Source organism: Staurois parvus, unplaced genomic scaffold (assembly GCF_062004578.1).
Source record: "Staurois parvus isolate SC_StPar_1 unplaced genomic scaffold, SC_StPar_1.0 ptg002686l, whole genome shotgun sequence".
NCBI lineage: Eukaryota > Metazoa > Chordata > Amphibia > Anura > Ranidae > Staurois > Staurois parvus.
This window is the reverse complement of record NW_028320482.1, coordinates 361,217-380,400: the sequence shown is the minus strand read 5'-3', so window position 1 is coordinate 380,400 and position 19,184 is coordinate 361,217. Positions and strand designations below refer to the sequence as shown.

At 47.0% G+C, this 19,184-nt stretch overlaps 1 protein-coding gene across 1 annotated transcript in view; it reads right to left on the bottom strand.

Annotated features, from left to right (window-relative positions):
- The window catches only part of LOC149429876 (uncharacterized), a 210,306-nt gene extending 191,866 nt beyond the window's left edge, over window positions 1-18,440 (bottom strand). Inside the window, exons 1-4 of the mRNA XM_089666353.1 lie at window positions 18,394-18,440; window positions 5,334-5,448; window positions 4,929-5,063; window positions 4,719-4,842 (exon numbers count right to left, since the gene is read on the bottom strand). Of these exons, the coding sequence (XP_089522479.1) occupies window positions 4,719-4,842; window positions 4,929-5,063; window positions 5,334-5,429 (355 nt within the window). The 5' untranslated portion in view covers window positions 5,430-5,448; window positions 18,394-18,440. The remainder of the gene's footprint in view (window positions 1-4,718; window positions 4,843-4,928; window positions 5,064-5,333; window positions 5,449-18,393) is intronic.
- Between the last annotated feature and the right edge of the window lie 744 nt (window positions 18,441-19,184).

Sequence of the window (19,184 nt, the reverse complement as noted above, 5' to 3'; positions counted from 1 at the left end):
GGGGGCCGCGACCTGGTTCCTGGCTGCGTCAAGTCCATCCCCATCAGGGGCCCTGGGGAAGGGCAGCCTGGGACTTAGACTCCGCGCCCTGAGGGACTTCGGTCTGTGGGTGGTGGTTGTCGTCAGCCTGTGCGTTACATTGTTATTAGGACTGCCTGTCCATTTTCCAGCTCCTGCCCTGACACACGGAGGGTTATTGTGGAAGGAGGGTCGGATCGTAGTACCCGAAGGAGTCCAAACCTTGGTCCTAGGCCACTGCCACGACCATCCAATGGCGGGCCATTTCGGAATTACGAAGACCCTGGAACTTCTGCAGCGCTCGTTCTGGTGGCCAAACATGGTCAAGGACTGCGAGCGCTACGTTCAGACTTGTGCTACCTGTCAGAGGAATAAACCCTCCAGAAGCAAGGCCTGGGGATTGTTGCGCCCGTTGCCAATTCCCAAGAGGGCCTGGCAAATGATAGCCATGGACTTCATTGTCGAACTCCCACCATCTCAAGGCCACACTGCCATATTTGTGATTATAGATCACTTCTCTAAGATGGCCCATTTCGTACCCCTGGAAAAGACGCCATCAGCGCCGGAAACTGCACGAACCTTTATCAAAGAAATAGTAAGACTACATGGAGTTCCCGAGGATATAGTGTCAGCTCGGGGAGTTCAGTTCACATCAAGGTTTTGGAAAGCCTTGTGTGAAGCATTGGGAATCAAGTTGTCACTCTCGTCCGCTTACCATCCCCAGACCAATGGGCAAACGGAGAGGACCAACCAAGTGTTGGAGCAATACCTTAGATGCTACACGTCCTACCTACAGGACGACTGGCTGACGCTGTTACCGTCAGCGGAGTTTGCCTACAACAACTCGAACCACTCCGCTACGGGGCAATCCCCGTTCTTCACCAATTATGGTTATCATCCTACATTTCTTCCTGATCTCATGCCAGAAAGTTCAGTACCTGCATCTCAAGATATCCTAAATTTCTTTTTGACCAATAACAAGACAGTTCAGGAGGCCATCACATAGCCCAGGAGGACAGCAAGAAGGCATTTGACAGGAAGAGAAGAGGGGAACTGACGCTTCAACCTGGAGATCGGGTTTGGCTGGCTACTGCCAGCTTGAAGATGCAGTGTCCATCAAGGAAACTGGGACCGAAATTTGTTGGCCCGTTCCGAATCAAGCGAGTCATCAACGAGGTGGCTTACGAACTCGAGCTGCCGGAGACCTTCAGGATGCACCCGGTGTTTCATGTGTCTCTTCTGAAACCAGCCAAACCGGACCCCTTCCCGGATCGAGAATCCAGACCCCCTGAGGCAGTCACCATAGGTGAGCAAAAAGAGTACGAAGTAGAAACGATTCTCAGTTGCCGAAGGAGGGGAGGCCAGACGCAGTTTTTGATAAAATGGAAGGGTTATGGCCCTGAGGAGAACTCATGGGAACCCATCCAGAATGTTCACGCCCCCAGGCTCATGCAGGAATTTTTTCGTAGCCACCCGCGGTGGAGAGATCAGAGGGGCTCCCGGAGGGTGCCCATGGGGGGGGGGGCAATGTCAGGGACCGCCGCGGCGCCTTCCCCGATGCATGCGCACTAGCGGCAGCTCACACCGGGACACAAGCACCAGGTCCCGGCGGGCCGCGGCTGACAGGATTCCGCGCATGCGCAGTAGGAGCCGCGGGCACGCCTTGGGCGGCCAATGACAGAACCGGGGGCGCGTCCTGGGCGGCCAATGACAGTGCAGGCTGCGATATTTAAAGATGCCCTGCACTGTCACAAGTTGCCGCAAGGTCTGACCTGTTACCTGAGTTTCCTGTGCCCTGTGATTATTGACCCGGATTGTTTGACCTCTCTGCCTGCTCCAGCTCTGACCCGGATTGTCTGACTACGCTGCCTTCTCCTATCCCGACCCCGGCTTGTTTGACCATTCTTCGGACTGACTACGATACTGACCCTGCGTGTGACCTGACCACTCTCTGCCTGCCGTCTTGGTACCTCGCCATCCCCCACGGTGACAGCCGCCTGTTTATCCTGCCTGGTCCTGCCGGCCTCCTCACATCTGGCTCTCTTCTGGTTTACACTCATCCCCGGAGCTTCCCTCTGCCACTGGTGGTACTGCTCGGAGGTCGTGACCTGGTCCTGGTTCTGCTCCAAGTCCATCCCCACCATCAGGGGCCCTGGTAAAAACGCAGACCGGGACTTAGACTCCACACTCCGGGTGATTCCGTCTAGTGGGCTGCCAGAGGCACCACCTGGCGGATCCGTAACATACATTAAAACATTCATTGGAATGTAGCGCTCTCCTAGATAGGTTGTGTGACAGACCCAACCAGGACAGGGGCTTTTGGAAGGAACTATAGGCTAGCCTCTTGCCTGCTGACCATGGCCCTGGGATCTGAGGGCGCTCTATTCTTTGGTGTGTGCCTGGAGGGGACCTTTGAAGTAGTTTACTTTGGATTCAAGTCCATGTCTCCCCAAAACACAGACTCTGAGAACTGTAGGACCAAGATACAGATTTAGTGTCCCCGTGCCCAAACCAGCATTGACTGCTTCAACCCCCCCTCCTGCCTAGACTCAAAGACTCTAAAAAGATGTTGATATAATCAGTAAAACAACCTGAAGTTGGGGACTCTTGCTGGAATGATTTTATTAAGGTGTTATGTGTTTACTATCTTCTCCCATTGTGTGCCTCCTAGGTGAACATTCCTATTGTTGATGGAGTCAACTATTGTTTGTCTGTTGGCAAGTCCTTCTGGAGGTGCTTACATGGTGGGATTAGACTGATGTCAGGTTCACCTCGTTATCTAATCAGTGTGGGATGTTTATGCCAAAGTGTAATATATGTGCTATCGTTCATGAGGGGACTGCCCCTATTTCTGGAGTGTATAAACACCTGAGTTTTCTATTCAATAAAGAGTTCCAGTTTGGCATCTAAGCTGGTGTCATCTAGTCTTGAGTGCAAGGCCTGGCTATAATACCTCGGTTCTGTGTCCCAGTGGCGAGGAAGCAGTTCTCAGATGGAATTACCCGATTGGTGACATGCATCCCGTCACAGGATGCCAAGAGAAAATATAGTGTTTGGCTGGGTGGTAGTCAGCCCAGTTTTGATTTACATAGTTGTGCACTTGGTTTCTCCCTAGGCTCAGTGGAGTTGTGATCTCTTACTGTTGCCAGTAGGTGTCACTGCACCACTGGCTATAGTATGAGGCTTTTCTGCCAGGTTGGGTTATAAACATTCATATTTCCCCAGCCATCCCAGTAGGACAGGAGTGGGTAACAGTGGCCTTCCAGCTGTTGGTGAACTACAAGTCCCATCATGCCTCTGCCTTTGGGAGTCATGCTTGAAACTGTCAGTTTTGCAATGTCTCATGGGACTTGTAGTTCTACAACAGCTGGAGGGCCACAGTTGCCCACCCCTGCAGTAGGAGGTTTAGGCCATTGGAGCATGATGGGGGAGGGTATAATTATTTGGAAGGGCCATGTGTTGCTCTCTTGCCCCAGGCTGAGGCCTGAGATGTTGCTGCTGGGCCCAGACAGCTGATTTAGACCCATCATGTGCTGTGTGTGAACAGCCCTTCACATCTGGCCTAGGAGACTCACCTGCTGGGAAAGCTGCCATCTCTGAAGGTCTTGCAGCTGATCTATACTGATGCTCTTCAGGGTTCCGGCTGTGGCAGAGCCCTGTAACTACAGAGACATCCCTGAGACTTCACCCTTGAAGATCCAGGTCTACAAACACTTCACTAGGGGTCAACAGGAAGCCAAGTCTGGGCAGCTATTCAGTGGCCTCATGAGTAAAAAAAAATGTTGGCTGATCCAGGTCTCTGGCCATTCCTTCCAGTCTCAGAGGTCAAGAAGTGCTATTTACAGGACAGTGAAGTTAGTGTCCTCTCCTTTGGAACTCGCATTTACCAAAGTATCTCATGCCCCATACCCCTCCCTCGTTACAAGTTTTATCAGCATTAAATCAAAAAATGATATCCCCTAGACTGGTTATTGGGTCGGTGTGCATGAAGTCGCTACTGTGTTTTTGCTGCCAGCCTCTGCACAATTAGGAACAGAACCCCAATCAACATCATCATCAGTGTGGCTGTTATCAGGAGATGTTCAGTGACTGTACTTTTATTACATTCAATCAACATCAATTAGTGGCCCTGGGGGTTCCCACTACAGTAACTAACATGACTGTGTAAATCAGAAGTACCAATATGTGTTCATTATCTACCTGATCATGTTTTGTGTAGTTGTGATCTTCCAGTGTGGAATCCTGGGACAACAGAGGACGGGGACATCTCTCTGGTGGGTTCCTGGTATTAGGTGGCTCCATCATATCCTTGTGTCCTTCTGAAAGCTTCTTCATCACTCCATACTCCTCATCCTCCTCCTTATACTCTTCTTTGATAACAATAATATATTCTCCACGGTTTCCACTCTGAATATATAATAAAACATTCATTGTAACAAACATGCTGTGTATAAATCACAACTACCAATAATTGTCAATCATCTACCTTATGATGGTGAGGGATGGTGTGACCTTCCTGTGTGGAATCCCGGGAATACAGAGGACGGGGACATCTCTCTGGTGGGTTCCCATGACTGGATCCATCTGTAGGAAACACACACACTGACTGAATCCATTGTTTCTATGTGTTTATCAGATGATGGGGGATCTAGGTGGATCCTCCGTACTGCTCTCTCCTTTACAATAAAGTCTCCTCTTACCCGGTGATGTGAGGGGCGGCTGATTGTCCATCATGACGTCCTTGTAGAGGTCCTTGTGTCCTTCTAAATACTCCCACTCCTCCATGGAGAAATAGACAGTGACATCCTGACACCTTATAGGAACCTGACACACACAATGATACAGTCACCATCCAGACACATCCCTTGTCTGTTACTGGAGAATGTCCCAGAATTCCCGGCACCGCTCACCTCTCCTGTCAGCAGCTCCATCATCTTCTTGGTGACTTCTAGAATCTTCTGCATGTTGTGTCTCTCAGGGTTTAGGGAGTCACATGGAGGCACTGTGATGGTCATATGAGCACCTGGCTTCAGAAAAGGAAATCTCTGTATTGGGGAACCAATAGGAATATCATGTTAGAATCCCAGAATCCTCCTCACCACTTCAGTCAGGTGTTTATTTATTAATATAGATCAGAGTGATGTCATGTGACCTCCCAGAATTCTCCTCACCTCACCAGTCAGGTCTGTGTTTTATTAATAGAGATAAGAGTGATGTCATGTGACCTCCCAGAATCCTCCTCACCTCTCCGGTCAGGTCTGTGTTTTATTAATAGAGATGAGTGATGTCATGTGTCCTCCCAGAATCCTCCTTACCTCTCTGGTCAGCAGGTAGATGATCTCAAGGGTGAACTTTAGTATCCTCTCATTCATGTGACTCCGGCCCTCCTCCATCCTCATTGATGTGGTCATGTGATCTCCGTGGGTTGCTCTGTAGATGGTTAGCAGAGAATTAGCTGGATGGTATTGGCTGTAAAATATTAGTATGTGGACATAAGGGGTTAATAGGTGGGAATTAGCCCATTTCGAATGGGTTACTTAGGGGTCTGTTTACATAAAAAAATGCATAGCCATTCTTCCAGGAATTCTGTATGTACATTTGCACTGTGCAAATTGAGCAACACAGATTGTTCTTTTGGGTCTTTTCTCTTCTGAACGAATGTTCTTTTATTATGGACAGTAAAAATATACCACATTAGGGGCCACTGGATGGAGTTGAGGAGCGCAGGAAACACATACACCTGTAAGCAGGTTGAAATGCTAATTAGCAGCTGCTACCTGGCAGGGAGGGAAAGGGTTAACTTCTTTCCAGATCTTTGTCTCTGTTTTTGGAAGGCTGCTGCTGGGCTTTTCTCCTCCCCATGCATATAAATTCAAGAGAGAGCTTTGCCAGGACAAGTCCTGCCACATGGGAGAAGAGAGAAGGCTGTCCGCTGCAATGTAATCTGATCCTCCAGCAACCGCTCTCCCGAAGAATGGGGACTCTGCTCCTCTCTGCCTTCAGCAATCTCTATCTTGATTATCATCATGGAAGATTGCCTACTTGAGGAGTCTGCCAATGAGCCTGGAGCTGCTGAGCCTTGTGGTCCCACAGCACACAGCCTGCTGCTTGGGAAGGAAAGACACAAACAGCCAGCAAGGTGTGGGAGAGAGCTTCTGTTTCTGATTCCAGACAGCGGGAGAAATGTACTAGCAAGGGTGAAAGGTCTAAAGCAACCTGGTTCGGACCCACATGACAGAGACCCTATGGACAGAAGAGTTATTAAGAATGAAGTGTGCACTGGTTCCCGGCAGAACCTGCTCTGTCACTGGGAGATGGGTGGCAGAGGCTAGCTGGATTGGTGGGATGGAACACAAGCTCAGCAGTGTTCCCTTCAAATTGTCACATCTCGAGTAGGTGTATGTATCAAGGGACTGGGAGGCACCTGTATGACAGCTTCAGGTTACGATACAGAGACTCTAGGGTGTATGGCTCACTTCTAAGTTGGAGTGCCACCATAATGTTGGTGTCCCATGAACGCAGCCCCGCCTGGTCCCAGGCATTAGCGAGGGCATACAATGGAGAGTCAAGAGGACAAAGAAGAGTGAGAGAGTAAGAGGCCCTGTGTGCACAGGGCAAGTTGGCCCTACCCACACACCATTGTAGTGAGAGATACATTGTAAGAATTATGGAGAACACTAGAGGGAATTAGCAAATAAATGTAACCAATGGGTGTGCAACATACATGTGGTAAGGGCAGCATTTGTATGCAGCCTGCCATCACCTTACTGTGCAGTAAACTGTGCACTAAAAGTACTGTAACAGCAACTTTGGGAATTCCAGGAAAACTCCGGACATGAACTTGAGGAAAACAAGCTTTTTATTTACCAGCTGGTTGACTTAACCAGACTCGTGTCTGCAAACTAAATGCCTTGAAAAGCATGTTACATGGTGTACATATCAACAATTACATCACAATGCATATATTTCCTCTTTACTTTTTGTACTTTTAAAATACATTCTGAGCAGTTCAAGATATAGCCTTTGCGATTTCACATTTAGATAACATATCACCAGCTGAAAGTTAGGGTGTCAGCTGCTAGACTGGAACACATTGTTCCACAGGAAATGAGGGGGGGGGGGGGGAGTGAGCTGATGACCTGGTTCTGCAAAGAGATGCTTTTAGAAATGTTAAAGCTTAAAGGAGAACTCTGCAATATTTGGGTGCTGCCACAGTACCACATATCCCCACCATCATAGTATATATAAAAGCTAGGCTGTCCATTTGCCTCCATCAGAATACTACAAAGACAGAGGGACCTCACATCTGAGGTAGAGTTTCTGCAAAGGGAGATACTATTATTATTATTATACAGTATTTATATAGCGCCAAAGGGTTTGCTCAGCTCTGTACAATAGCACGGGGGACAGAACATGAGACAAGACAGAAACAATACAATACACGAGGGGTTCGAGGGCCCTGCTCTTTCGAGCTTACAATCTAGGAGGGAGGGGAAAGTGGTACAGGAGGAAATGGCTGTGGGGTATGGAGTGGTGGGGGGAGTGGAGGAGATCAGCTGTTAGGTGAGGGTGGGGTAGGCTTCCCTGAAGAGATGGGTTTTCAGGGTGCGCCTGAAGGTGATGAGGGTAGGTGACAGTCTGATGGATTGGGGTAGGGAGTTCCAGAGGATGGGGGAAGTCCTGGAGAAATCCTGTAATCGGGCGTGGGAGGAGGAGACCAGGGAGCTAGAGAGTAGGAGGTCCTGTGAAGAGCGAAGGGCACAGGTAGGGTAGTATTTGGGTATCAGGTCAGTTATATAGTTCGGGGCGGCATTGGGAAGGGCTTTGTAGGTCAGAGTTAGTAATTTGAATTTGATGCGCTGGGCAATTGGGAGCCAGTGAAGGGATTGGCAGAGGGGGGAGGCAGAAGTGGAGCGGTTGGTGAGGTGGATGAGTCTAGCCGCTGAGTTTAGGATCGACTGGAGTGGGGATAGCGTTCGTTTGGGTAGGCCAGTGAGAAGGGAGTTGCAGTAGTCCAGGTGTGAGATGATGAGGGAGTGTACAAGTTGTTTAGTAGCGTCTGGGGTGAGGAATGTACGTATCTTGGAGATGTTGCAGAGGTGGAGCCTGCATGATCTAGATAGTAATTGGACATGAGGTAGGAAGGAAAGGTTTGAGTCCAGGGTGACACCCAGGACTTTGGCATGTGGGGTGGGAGTGATGGTGGCGTTGTTAGTAGTGATGGAGAGGATGGGGGGGCGCGGGGTGGGGGGAAGACCAGGAGCTCAGTTTTGGACAAGTTTAATTTGAGGAAATGGAGCGACATCCAGTCTGATATGTCGTTTAGGAGGTGGGCGATGCGGATGGAGAGTGAGGGGGGAGGTGGGGGGTAGAGAGGTAAATTTGTATGTCGTCGGCCTAGAGGTGGTAATTGAAGCCGTGGGAGGGTATTAGTTTGCCAAGAGAGGAGGTGTAGATGGAGAAGAGGAGGGGTCCGAGGACAGAGCCTTGGGGAACTCCGACAGAGAGGGGGAGAGAGGGGGAGGTGGCACCATTATAGCTGACTCTGAAGAAGCGTTGGGATAGGTAGGAGGAGAACCAGGAGAGAGCAGCATCCCTGATGCCAAGGGAGTGCAGTTTAGTAAGGAGGAGGGGGTGGTCGACTGTGTTGAAGGCCATGGAGAGGTCGAGGAGTAGGAGGACAGAGTAATGGCCATTAGCTTTGGCGGTTAGCAGGTAATTAGTGATTTTAGGTAGGGCGGTTTCGGTGGAGTGTAGGGGACGGAAGCCAGACTCTAGAGGATCAAGGAGGTTGTTATCAGTGAGGTGGGCGCTTAGGCGATTGTAGGCCAGGCACTCAAGGAGCTTGGAAGTGAATGGTAGCAGGGAGATGGGTCTAAGGTTGTTCAGGTCAGTGGGGTCAAGGGAGGGTTTTTTGAGTATGGGGGTGATGTGCGCGTGCTTTAGAGGGGAGGGGAAAGTGCCAGTGGAGAGGGAGAGATTGAAGATGTGGGTGAGGGAGCGAATGATGGAGGGGGGGGGGGGTGACTGGAGGAGCTGTGAGGGGATAGGGTCCAGGACGCAGGTGGTGAGGCAGGCTTCAGTGAAGACCTTAGAGACCTCCTCAGGGGTAGCTGGGCTGAAGGAGCGGAGTGCTAGGGAGGTGATAGTGTGCGGGACGTTAGGCATAGTGGGCGGTAGTGCGGCTAGGAGGTTGGAGGAGGGGAAAGTTGAGGGGTTGATGGAGGGCGGGGGGCTGGGTGGAGAGGTAGATTGTGAGCTGACAATGTCCTTACGGATTGCGTCAATCTTGTTTTGGAAATGATTGGCAATCTCGTGGGCGGTGAGTGAGGTGCTGACAGGAGGTGGGGGGGAGAGAGCAGGGATTTGAAAGTGGAGAAGAGCCGGTGAGGACAGGTGGAGAGGGAGTTGATAAGGGTTATGAAATAGGCTTGCTTGGCAGCGTGGTAGGGGGAGAACAGTTGTTACATGGGGAGATGGTAGGAGAGAGCAGTTGATGCATGGGGAGATAGTAGGGGGAAAACAGTTGCTGCACAGGGAGACTATGAGGAGAGTGGTTGCTACAAGGGAAGATTGTAGGGGGAGAGCAGTTGCTACATGGGGAGATAGTAAGAGGGAGAGCAGTTGCTGCATGGGGAGATAGTAGGGTGAAAGCATTTTCTGCACATGGATTAATAGTAGGGGGAAAGCAGTTGCTGCATGGGGAGACTATGAGGAGAGCAGTTGCTGCATGGGGAGATGGTAGGGAAAATCAGTTGCTGCATGGGGAGATAGTAGGGGCAGAGCATTTACTACACATGGAGATAGTAGGGGGAAAGCAGTTGCTGCACTGGGAAATAGGGGGAAGAGCCGTTGCTGCACGTGGAGATAGTAGGGAAGAGCAGTTGCTGCATGGGGAGATAATAGGGGGAAAGCAGTTGCCACATGAGGAGATAGTAGGGGAGAGCAGTTGCTTCACATGGAGATAGTAGGGGGAGAGCAGTTGCTACATGGAGAGATACTAGAGGAGAGCAGTTGCTTCACATGGAGAAAGCAGGGGAAAGCAGTTGCACAGGGAGATAGTAGGGGGAGAGCAGTTGCTTCATGTGGAAATAGTAGGGGGAGAGCAGTTACTGCATGGGGAGATAGTGGGGGGAGAGCAGTTTCTGCACGGGGAGATAGTAGGGGGAGAGCAGTTGCTGCACGGGGAGATAGTAGGGGGAGAGCAGTTGCTGCACGGGGAGATAGTAGGGGGAGAGCAGTTGCTGCACGGGGAGATAGTAGGGGGAGAGCAGTTGCTGCACGGGGAGATAGTAGGGGAGAGCATTTGCTGCAGGGCATAATGGTAATAGGGCTGTACAAACTAGATGCAGAGTACATCCACTGAGCAATGCAGCCACAGCACACATAGGAGACCAATGACTAGCTGAATAAGTCAACAATCATCTCCAACTCCTTCAAAATCGTCTTGGGTCTAACGGTTTAAAAATTATAGTGGGGATCAAATCCCATCCTGTCTGGATAGACAACTATGGACAAAAACCATACGGTGATGTCTCATGATATTATAATAAATGGTCACACAACAACCATATCCTTCTCATCATTTATTAATGCAAATAGTAAAACACCATCATCACACCCTAATACAATTCACAAATTCAGCCAAAAGACATACAGACTCCCTATTCACCTCCCCCATAAATATATTTTTCTAAACTTTCCTGACAATATCCCGCTATGTCTCAACATCACCGGAATATTGGATTCTCCATTCTGTCAGGCTTCTCCGGGTTGTAAGATGAGTCCAGGCAGCCCCTTCTAACCTAAGCTCCATTGGTCCTCTGATATCATCAAAACCAATGCAGAATCCAAAGTCCCTGAATGGAGAGAAGGAACAGTCTATGGCCAGAGCATAGGGAAGTAGAGGAGAGTGCTGCCAGCCAGGAGAGCAGAGGATCGAGTAAGTAAAAGTGGTTTTCCTGGTTCCCTGCATCTAAACGACCATCAAACCCTTGGAGTGGGGCTGGCCCTAATATTTAAGGGTTACATGCTCTGTCACTTTTATCCTTCCCCAGAAAGGGACTTACAGAAATTAATAAAAAAAAAAAATTTCACACACATGGCAAAATCAGCATTTTTTGATCATATAAAATAGTGATAGTAATGCAGGCCATAGATGGGATGAGAATAAAATCGGCCGATTTTTGGATCGTTAGTGGGTTAATAGGTCGGCCGTTTTTTTGTATTTTCGCAGATATTTTTTATCGGTAAAGTTGGAAAAAGTTCGGCCGATCGGCAATTATGGGCAAATCGGCTGATCTTTTTACCAATAAAAAATCTGCACATAAGCAGTGACCTGCAAGAGGAAGACAAAAAGAAGAAAAGAAGAGGAAGAGGATGAAGAATATGAAGAAGAAGAAGAGGATGAAGAAGAAGAAGTAGAAGAGGAGGAAGAAGAGGATGAAGAAGAAGAAGAGGATGAGGAAGAAGAGGATGAAGAAGAAGGGGATGAAGAAGAAGAGGATGAAGAGGAAGAAGAGGATGAAGAAGAAGAGGATGAAGAAGAAGAGGAAGAAGGAAGAGGAAGAAGAAAAAGAAGAGGATGAAGAAAAAGAAGAGGATGAAGAAAAAGAAGAGGATGAAGAAAAAGAAGAGGATGAAGAAGAGGATGAAGAAGAGGAAGAGGATGAAGAAGAAGAGGATGAAGAAGAAGAGGAAGAGGATGAAGAAGAGGATGAAGAAGAAGAGGATGGAGAAGGGGAAGAAGAGGACGAGGAAGAAGAAGAGGATGAAGAAGAAGAAGAAGGAGGATAAAGAAGAAGAGGAAGAAGAGGAAGAAGAAGATGAAGAGGATGAGGAAGAAGAAGAAGAGGATGAAGAAGAGGATGAAGAAGGGGAAGAAGAGGATGAGGAAGAAGGAGGATAAAGAAGAAGAAGAGGATGAAGAAGAGGATGAAGACGATGAAGAACAGGATGAGGAAGAAGAAGAGGAAGAAGAAGAAGAGGATGAAGAATAAGAAGAGGATGAAGAATAACAAGAGGATGAAGAAGAAGAATTCCAGTCTGGCAGAGAGCTCCGCTATTTCTTTGACAGTTCTTTGACATTTATAGCAGCTGCAACAATGTATCTATTTGTTTCTGAATAAAAACATCTGTATCCGAAATGGATACAAATAGAATGTTACAACCGCTATAAATGTCAAAGAACTGTCAAAGAAATAGCGGAGGTTTCTGCAGAGACACTTTTTGCCGGCTGTAGACGGGATGAAAATCGGGCGATTTTTTTTACCGTTCCTGGTAACGTCGGCCGCTTGAACGACCGATTTTTCTTTTTTTAAAAATAAATCGGCCGGTTTTCTCCCCATCTATGGCCTGCATAAGAGTTCAGTTTTTTTTTTGTTATAACTAACATGTCTATACTTACCTGCTCTGAGAATTGGTTTTGCACAGAGCAGCTCCGATCCTTCTCTTTTTGGGTCCCACGCCGGAGCTCCTGGCTCTTCCTCTCTGCTGAGTGCCCCCAGAGCAAGCTGCTTGCTGTAGAGGCACTTGTGCATGCTTACTCCTGAGCCGCCTCTTTGTATCTATGAAACACACAGAGTGCAGCTCGGCCCCACCCCCCCTTCTTACTGGCTGTGATTAACAGCAGCAGGAGTCATTGGCTCCTGCTGCTGTGCCTCAGCCAATGAGGAGGCAAAGAGCCGGGAGAGCCTCTGCTCTTGTGCAAAGCACTGGATCGAGATTGAGCTCAGGTGAGTATAAAGGGGGTGGGGGGGGGGAAGCTGCACACTGAAGGTTTTTTTACCTTCATGCATGGAATGCATGAAAGAAAAAAACCTTCAGCTTTTAGAACCACTTTAACCCTCCAACACACGATTATGTGAACGCTTAAAACTGCACACCCCCCAAAAATGGCGACTAAGATCACTACCAAACAAGGTGCAAAGACTTTGGCTGCCAGGTCCATACATGTATGACATCACTTCTGGGTCCCCCTGTCAGTTTCCCCAGCCTACATTCAGTGGAGCACAGGGGACACAGGCAGGGTCTTTTAGACCTCAAATATCTCATTAACCACTTGCGCTCCAGAGGATTTACCTCCCTGCCTGATCAGGCCATTTTTTGTGTTACGGCGCTACGTTACTTTGACTGACGATTGCGTGGTCATGCAACGCTGCACCCAAATGAAATTTACGTACTTTTTTACCACAAATGTAACTTTCTTTTGGTGGTATTTAATCGCTTGTGTGTTTTTATTTTTTGCGCTATAGGAAAAAAAGTGACAATTTTGAGAAAAAAAACTAAATTTTTGACTTTTTGCTATTAACCATTTGCCGCCTGGCCAATGGCCGTTTGGCGGCGGCAAAAGTGCTTCTGCATTCCGGGTGCACGCCATTTGGCGTGCTCTCGCACATGCTCAGTTCGTGCAACTGCAGAGCGGCGCAGCAGTGCGATCTGTCACCGGCCGTGTACCTCGGACATGGCCGATGACAGATCCGAGTACCGGCTCCCGTTGCTGGTACCATGTGACCTGCTGTAACCAATCACAGCAGGTCACATGACAGTTGTATACAATGGATGGCTTCATTCATGCTATCCATTGTATACTAGTGCCTAGCTGTGAATGGTCACAGCAGGTCACATGCACATGTCATGTGATTAGCTGTGACCAAATCACAGCTAAGCACAAAAAAAAAAAAAACTGAATGAATCGATTTCATTCTGGTAAATGCTTGCTTATAGCAAAGTAATTCTTTGCTATAAGCAAATTGTGTAAAAAAAAAAAAATAAAAAAAATACTGATCACTTCCCCAAAGTAGTACAATGTTACTATGGTAACATTGTACTACTTTGGTCATAGTAAAATATAAAAAAAAAATCTTAAAAAAAATGTAATAAAAAATTAAAAAAAAATATATATATATTTTTTTTTTTCATACTGTCACCAGTCAGTGTCCCTGTTCACCGCCATGCCAGTTATATGATGACGCTGTACTGCACTGGTGACAGTATGTAAAAAAAAAATTGTGAAAATAATTTTTTTAATTTTTTAATTTTCCAAAAAATTATGACAAAAAAAATACAACTTCAAAAAACTCGCCATTCCTCTTATGAAGTACGTCGGACTGTCTACTCTGCAAAAAGGGGTCATTTGGGGATATCTGTACTATTCTGACATTCTTGGACCTGAAGAAATTAGATTGGCCGTCAGTACTTCAGGATTGATCAATATTCAGATCTATACCATAGTTTGTGAACTCTATAACTTTCCTACAAACTAAAAAATACATCCTAATTTGGGTTATTTTCACGAAAGACATGTAGCAGAATACATCTCGGCCTAAATTTATGAAGAACAATTATTTATTTGCAAACTTTTATAACAGAAACAAAGAAAAATGTGTTTTTTTTCAAACTTTTTGGTCTTTTTTTGTTAATTTAGCAAAAAATAAAAACCCCAGCGGTGATTAAATACCACCAAAAGAAAGCTCTAGTTGTGTGAATAAAATGATAAAATTTTAGTTTGGGTACAATGTTGGATGACCGCGCAATTGTCATTCAAAGTGTGAGAGCACTGAAACGTGAAAACTGGCCTGGGCAGGAAGGGGGAAAATTGCCCCGTATGGAAATGGTTAAACATGTCCAGTAAAAAAATTTTAAAAATCAAATTTCGTCATAAGTTTAGGCTAAGTTAATTGGTTTTGTGAAAGTTATAGCATTTACAAATGGTGGTATATATAATGGGATTTTTTTTGTTTGCTTTTTTTACTAGTAATGGCGGCGATCAGCGACTTATCGCGGGACTGCAGTGGGCATTCTGACACTGGAGAGAACTGACTTGGTGTCACTGACATCTTCATGCACTAATGGCAGTGGACAGAAAAGGGTTAACATGAGGGGCGATTAAAGAGTTAACTGTGTGCCGTTTTACATGTGCTGTGTCCGTATGCTTCACTGTAAGCGCACTGCTTTGGATGGCTGTGCTGTGCACTGACATCCAAAGCATTGTGCACGAGCTGACAGGGAGGAGAACTGTTTTGTTTACAAACAGTTCTCCTCCCCATCGGAGATGCTCAGCAATCATCGGGCGCTCGTGAGTAATCACTGGCCGGGACCCGGTGATTGACAGCCGCGGCCACTACCCAGAAATGCAAAATCATGTATACAGCATTTCCCAGAAGTGAGTCCCCCCCTCACATTTTTATAAATCTTTGATTCTATCTTTTCATGTGACAACACTGAAGAAATGACACTTTGCTACAATGTGACGTAGTCAGTGTACAGTTTGTATAACATGTAAATTTGTTGTCCCCTCAAAATAACTCAACACACCGCCATTAATGTCTAAACTGCTGGCAACAAAAGTGAGTCCACCCCTAAGTGACAAGGTCCAAATTGGGCCCAAAGTGTTAATATTTTGTGTGGCCGCCATTATTTTCCAGCACTGCCTTAACCCTCTTGGGCATGGAGTTCACCAGAGCTTCACAGGTTGCCACTGGAGTCCTCTACCACTCCTCCATGACGACATCACGGAGCTGGTGGATGTTAGAGACCTTGCGCTCCTCCACCTTCCATTTGAGGATGCCCCACAGATGCTCAATAGGGTTTAGGTCTAGAGACATGCTTGGCCAGTCCATCACCTTTACCCTCAGCTTCTTTAGCAAGGCAGTGGTGGTCTTGGAGGTGTGTTTGGGGTCGTTATGTTGGAATACAGCCCCGAGGCCCAGTCTCCGAAGGGAGGGGATCATGCTCTGCTTCAGTATGTCACAGTACATGTTGGCATTCATGTTTCCCTCAATGAACTGTAGCCCCCCAGTGCCGGCAGCACTCATGCAGCCCCAGACCATGACACTTCCACCACCATGCTTGACTGTAGGCAAGACACACTTGTCTTTGTACTCCTCACCTGGTTGCCACCACACACGCTTGAGGCCATCTGAACCAAATCAGTTGATGTTGGTGTCATCAGACCACAGGACATGGTTCCAGTAATCCATGTCCTTAGTCTGCTTGTCTTCAGCAAACTGTTTGCGGTCTTTCTTGTGCATCATCTTTAGAAGAGGCTTCCTTCTGGGACGACAGCCATGCAGACCAATTTTATGCAGTGTGCGGCGTATGGTCTGGGCACTGACAGGCTGACACCCCACCCCTTCAACCTCTGCAGCAATGCTGGCAGCACTCATACATCTATTTCCCAAAGACAATCTCTGGATATGACGCTGAACACGTGCACTCAACTTCTTTGGTGGACCATGGCAAAGACAAGTTATAAGTGGAACCTGTCCTGTTAAAGTGATGTATGGTCTTGGCCACCGTGCTGCAGCTCAGTTTCAGGGTCTTGGCAATCTTCTTTTAGCCTAGGCCATCTTTATGTAGAGCAACAATCCTTTTTTTCAGATCCTCAGAGTTCTTTGCCATGAGGTGCCATGTTGAACTTCCAGTGACCAGTATGAGAGAGTGAGAGCGATCACACCAAATTTAACACACCTGCTCCCCATTTACACCTGAGACCTTGTAACACTAACGAGTCACATGACACCGGGGAGGGAAAATGGCTAATTGGGCCCAATTTGGACCTTGTCACTTAGGGGTGGACTCACTTTTGTTGCCAGCGGTTTAGACATTAATGGTGGTGTGTTGAGTTATTTTGAGAGGACAGCAAATTTACATGTTATACAAGCTGTACACTGACTACGTCACATTGTAGCAAAGTGTCATTTCTTCAGTGTTGTCACATGAAAAGATAGAATCAAATATTTACAATAATGTGAGGGGTGGACTCACTTCTGGGAGATTCTCTATATACATGATTTTGTGCACCCGTGATGCCTTGTAGCAGTGTTTCTGCTACAGAGCGGTAGGGAAGTGGTTAAAGAGAACCTGTCACCAAAAAAAAAAAATAGGGGACTTTTTGTCCCCTATTTGATGAAAATATGTAAAATAAAAAAAATAAATAATGGTAAAAAATTTAATTTATACCCAAGCACATAAAATATCCCCAAAAAATTTTTTAAGGCCCCCCCCACATAGTTACAAATGTAAACGCACATATTGGAAGTATCTGTGTATGAGATTGCCCAATGTAATACACATGCTACATATCGCCGCACACACCAGAGCAATAATTCTACCACCAGACCTCTTTCATAATGCTAACCCGATGACCTGTAGGGGCTTTTAATGCATCACCTATGGGAAATATAGGACACTGATGTTTGCTGCCATTTAATGGGCGCACACAAATTTAAGGTTTGACATGTTTGTATGCCCTAAAATTACCTTTGCGGTAATATCGTATGACATAAAAACATTTTGGAAGGACCACTATTTTAGTCTCTAGGGTGTCTGCTGTCAGAAAATGTATAATGTTTTACATTACATTACATCGAGTTTATATAGCGCCAAAGGGTTTGCTCAGCGCTGTACAATAGATGGGGGGACAATACATGAAACAGTACAGCAACTACAAACAGCACACGAGGGGTTAGAGGGCCCTACTCTTTCGAGCTTACAGTCTAGGAGGGGGTAGTGGTACAGGAGGAAGTGGCTGTGGGGGATGGAGTGGTAGGAGGAATGAAGGAGGTTTTGTTTTAGGGGTTTTATGCAAGCTTCAGGCCTAAAATAATTTTTTTAAACGTGTGCAAAACAAAACAAAAAAAAGTCTCAGGCAGTGAAAGAGTTAAAAGCGCATACAGGTCATTAGTTTGGAGTCAACTGTTAATAACGGCCCCAGAGTTATTGCTCTCACTCTGGGTTGCGTGACAATGCATCTTCCAATAGCCTCCTATGTGACAACATATTGGAAAAGACAGGTCCTCTTTAAGGAGACACCAGGGCTCTATTAGACCTCCATCATCACCTATGGACCCCAGTGAAGGTGATCAGTACAGATGGGGATTCCTTCTCTCCTTCCCTGACCACAGTGACCGGGGAAGGACAGCTCAGAGTCTGGAAGTCATGAAATGTTCCTCACTTCTGGGTTCATTCACCGGAGGGGAGATCCAAGAACTCATCCCCCTCCACTCCATCCGCCACGCCGGTCCCAGGCCTGCAGGGGGGCAGAGGAGCCGGGGTACATGGCATAGGGTGTCAGACATAGGGTGGGGGTGAAAATTTCAGTACAATCTGAATCTCAACCCTTGAGACAGCCAAGGTGAGAAGGTGACCCATCTCCACAATGAGGAGACTGTTCCGGCCCCGGAAATGGGGGAATGTTGTGCCCCTGAAGGGGTTAATCTGGGTTCCCACACTATATATGTGTGTATCATCATCTGCTGGAGATAAAAGACATCACAGTGACTATGGAGGAAGAGGACGGACATGACTATGAAGGAAGAGGACGGATATGACAGGGGGGTTATTGGGTGTAAATAGAAAATAACATCTTATTACCTCCTCTGCTGCCACTTCCACCAACGTCGCCTCTCTACTTCCTCCCCACTCACCTCTCACCCTGAACCTCCTATCACTTCCTGTCTGTACCTGACATCACTTCCTCTCTGTACCTGACATCACTTCCTGTCTTCTATAGAGACTTCCTGTCTTCCTGCATAGAAGTGAGATTTTGATCTTGTGGAGCTCAGAGAAATTGCAGCCTCAAGAATCATCTCGTAGTGTGAACACGGCTTTGTGTTGTTTGGGGAGATTTACCAAAATTGGTGCACACAGAAACTGCTGCAGCTGTAATTGGTAGCCAATCAGCTTCCAGGTTTTGTATTCCAATGTTTTTATTAATTTATAAACAGTTTAAGACAGGAGCAACAAAACACTCCCATACAGGGGCTATCAATTCCACATAAAAAAAGAAAAGAAAAACAGTGCTCTAACACCAATAGAGCAAAAGGTGCACCCACGCAGGGGCTATCAATGGCACATAAATGACAAAAACATCAGTATAACACCGACAGTAACTCAAACTAAAGGCAGCTATCCACTGCCTCACCAAAAACAAACAGAAAAAGAAAAGGAAAGAGGAGTACAAAAAGAAAAAGATAACAAAACCAAGAGCAGGGGTCTGAGAACGCCAATACCGAGGAACATCACAACCCCAGACTAGCCGGGGGGAGCGTGGGAATCGCATATTGCAACCACGGCTCCAATATTTTCAAGAATTTCCATTGGGAGTCATTACAGATGCTCAACATCTGTTCATTGAGCATCATAGTGGTCATACAGTCCTGCAC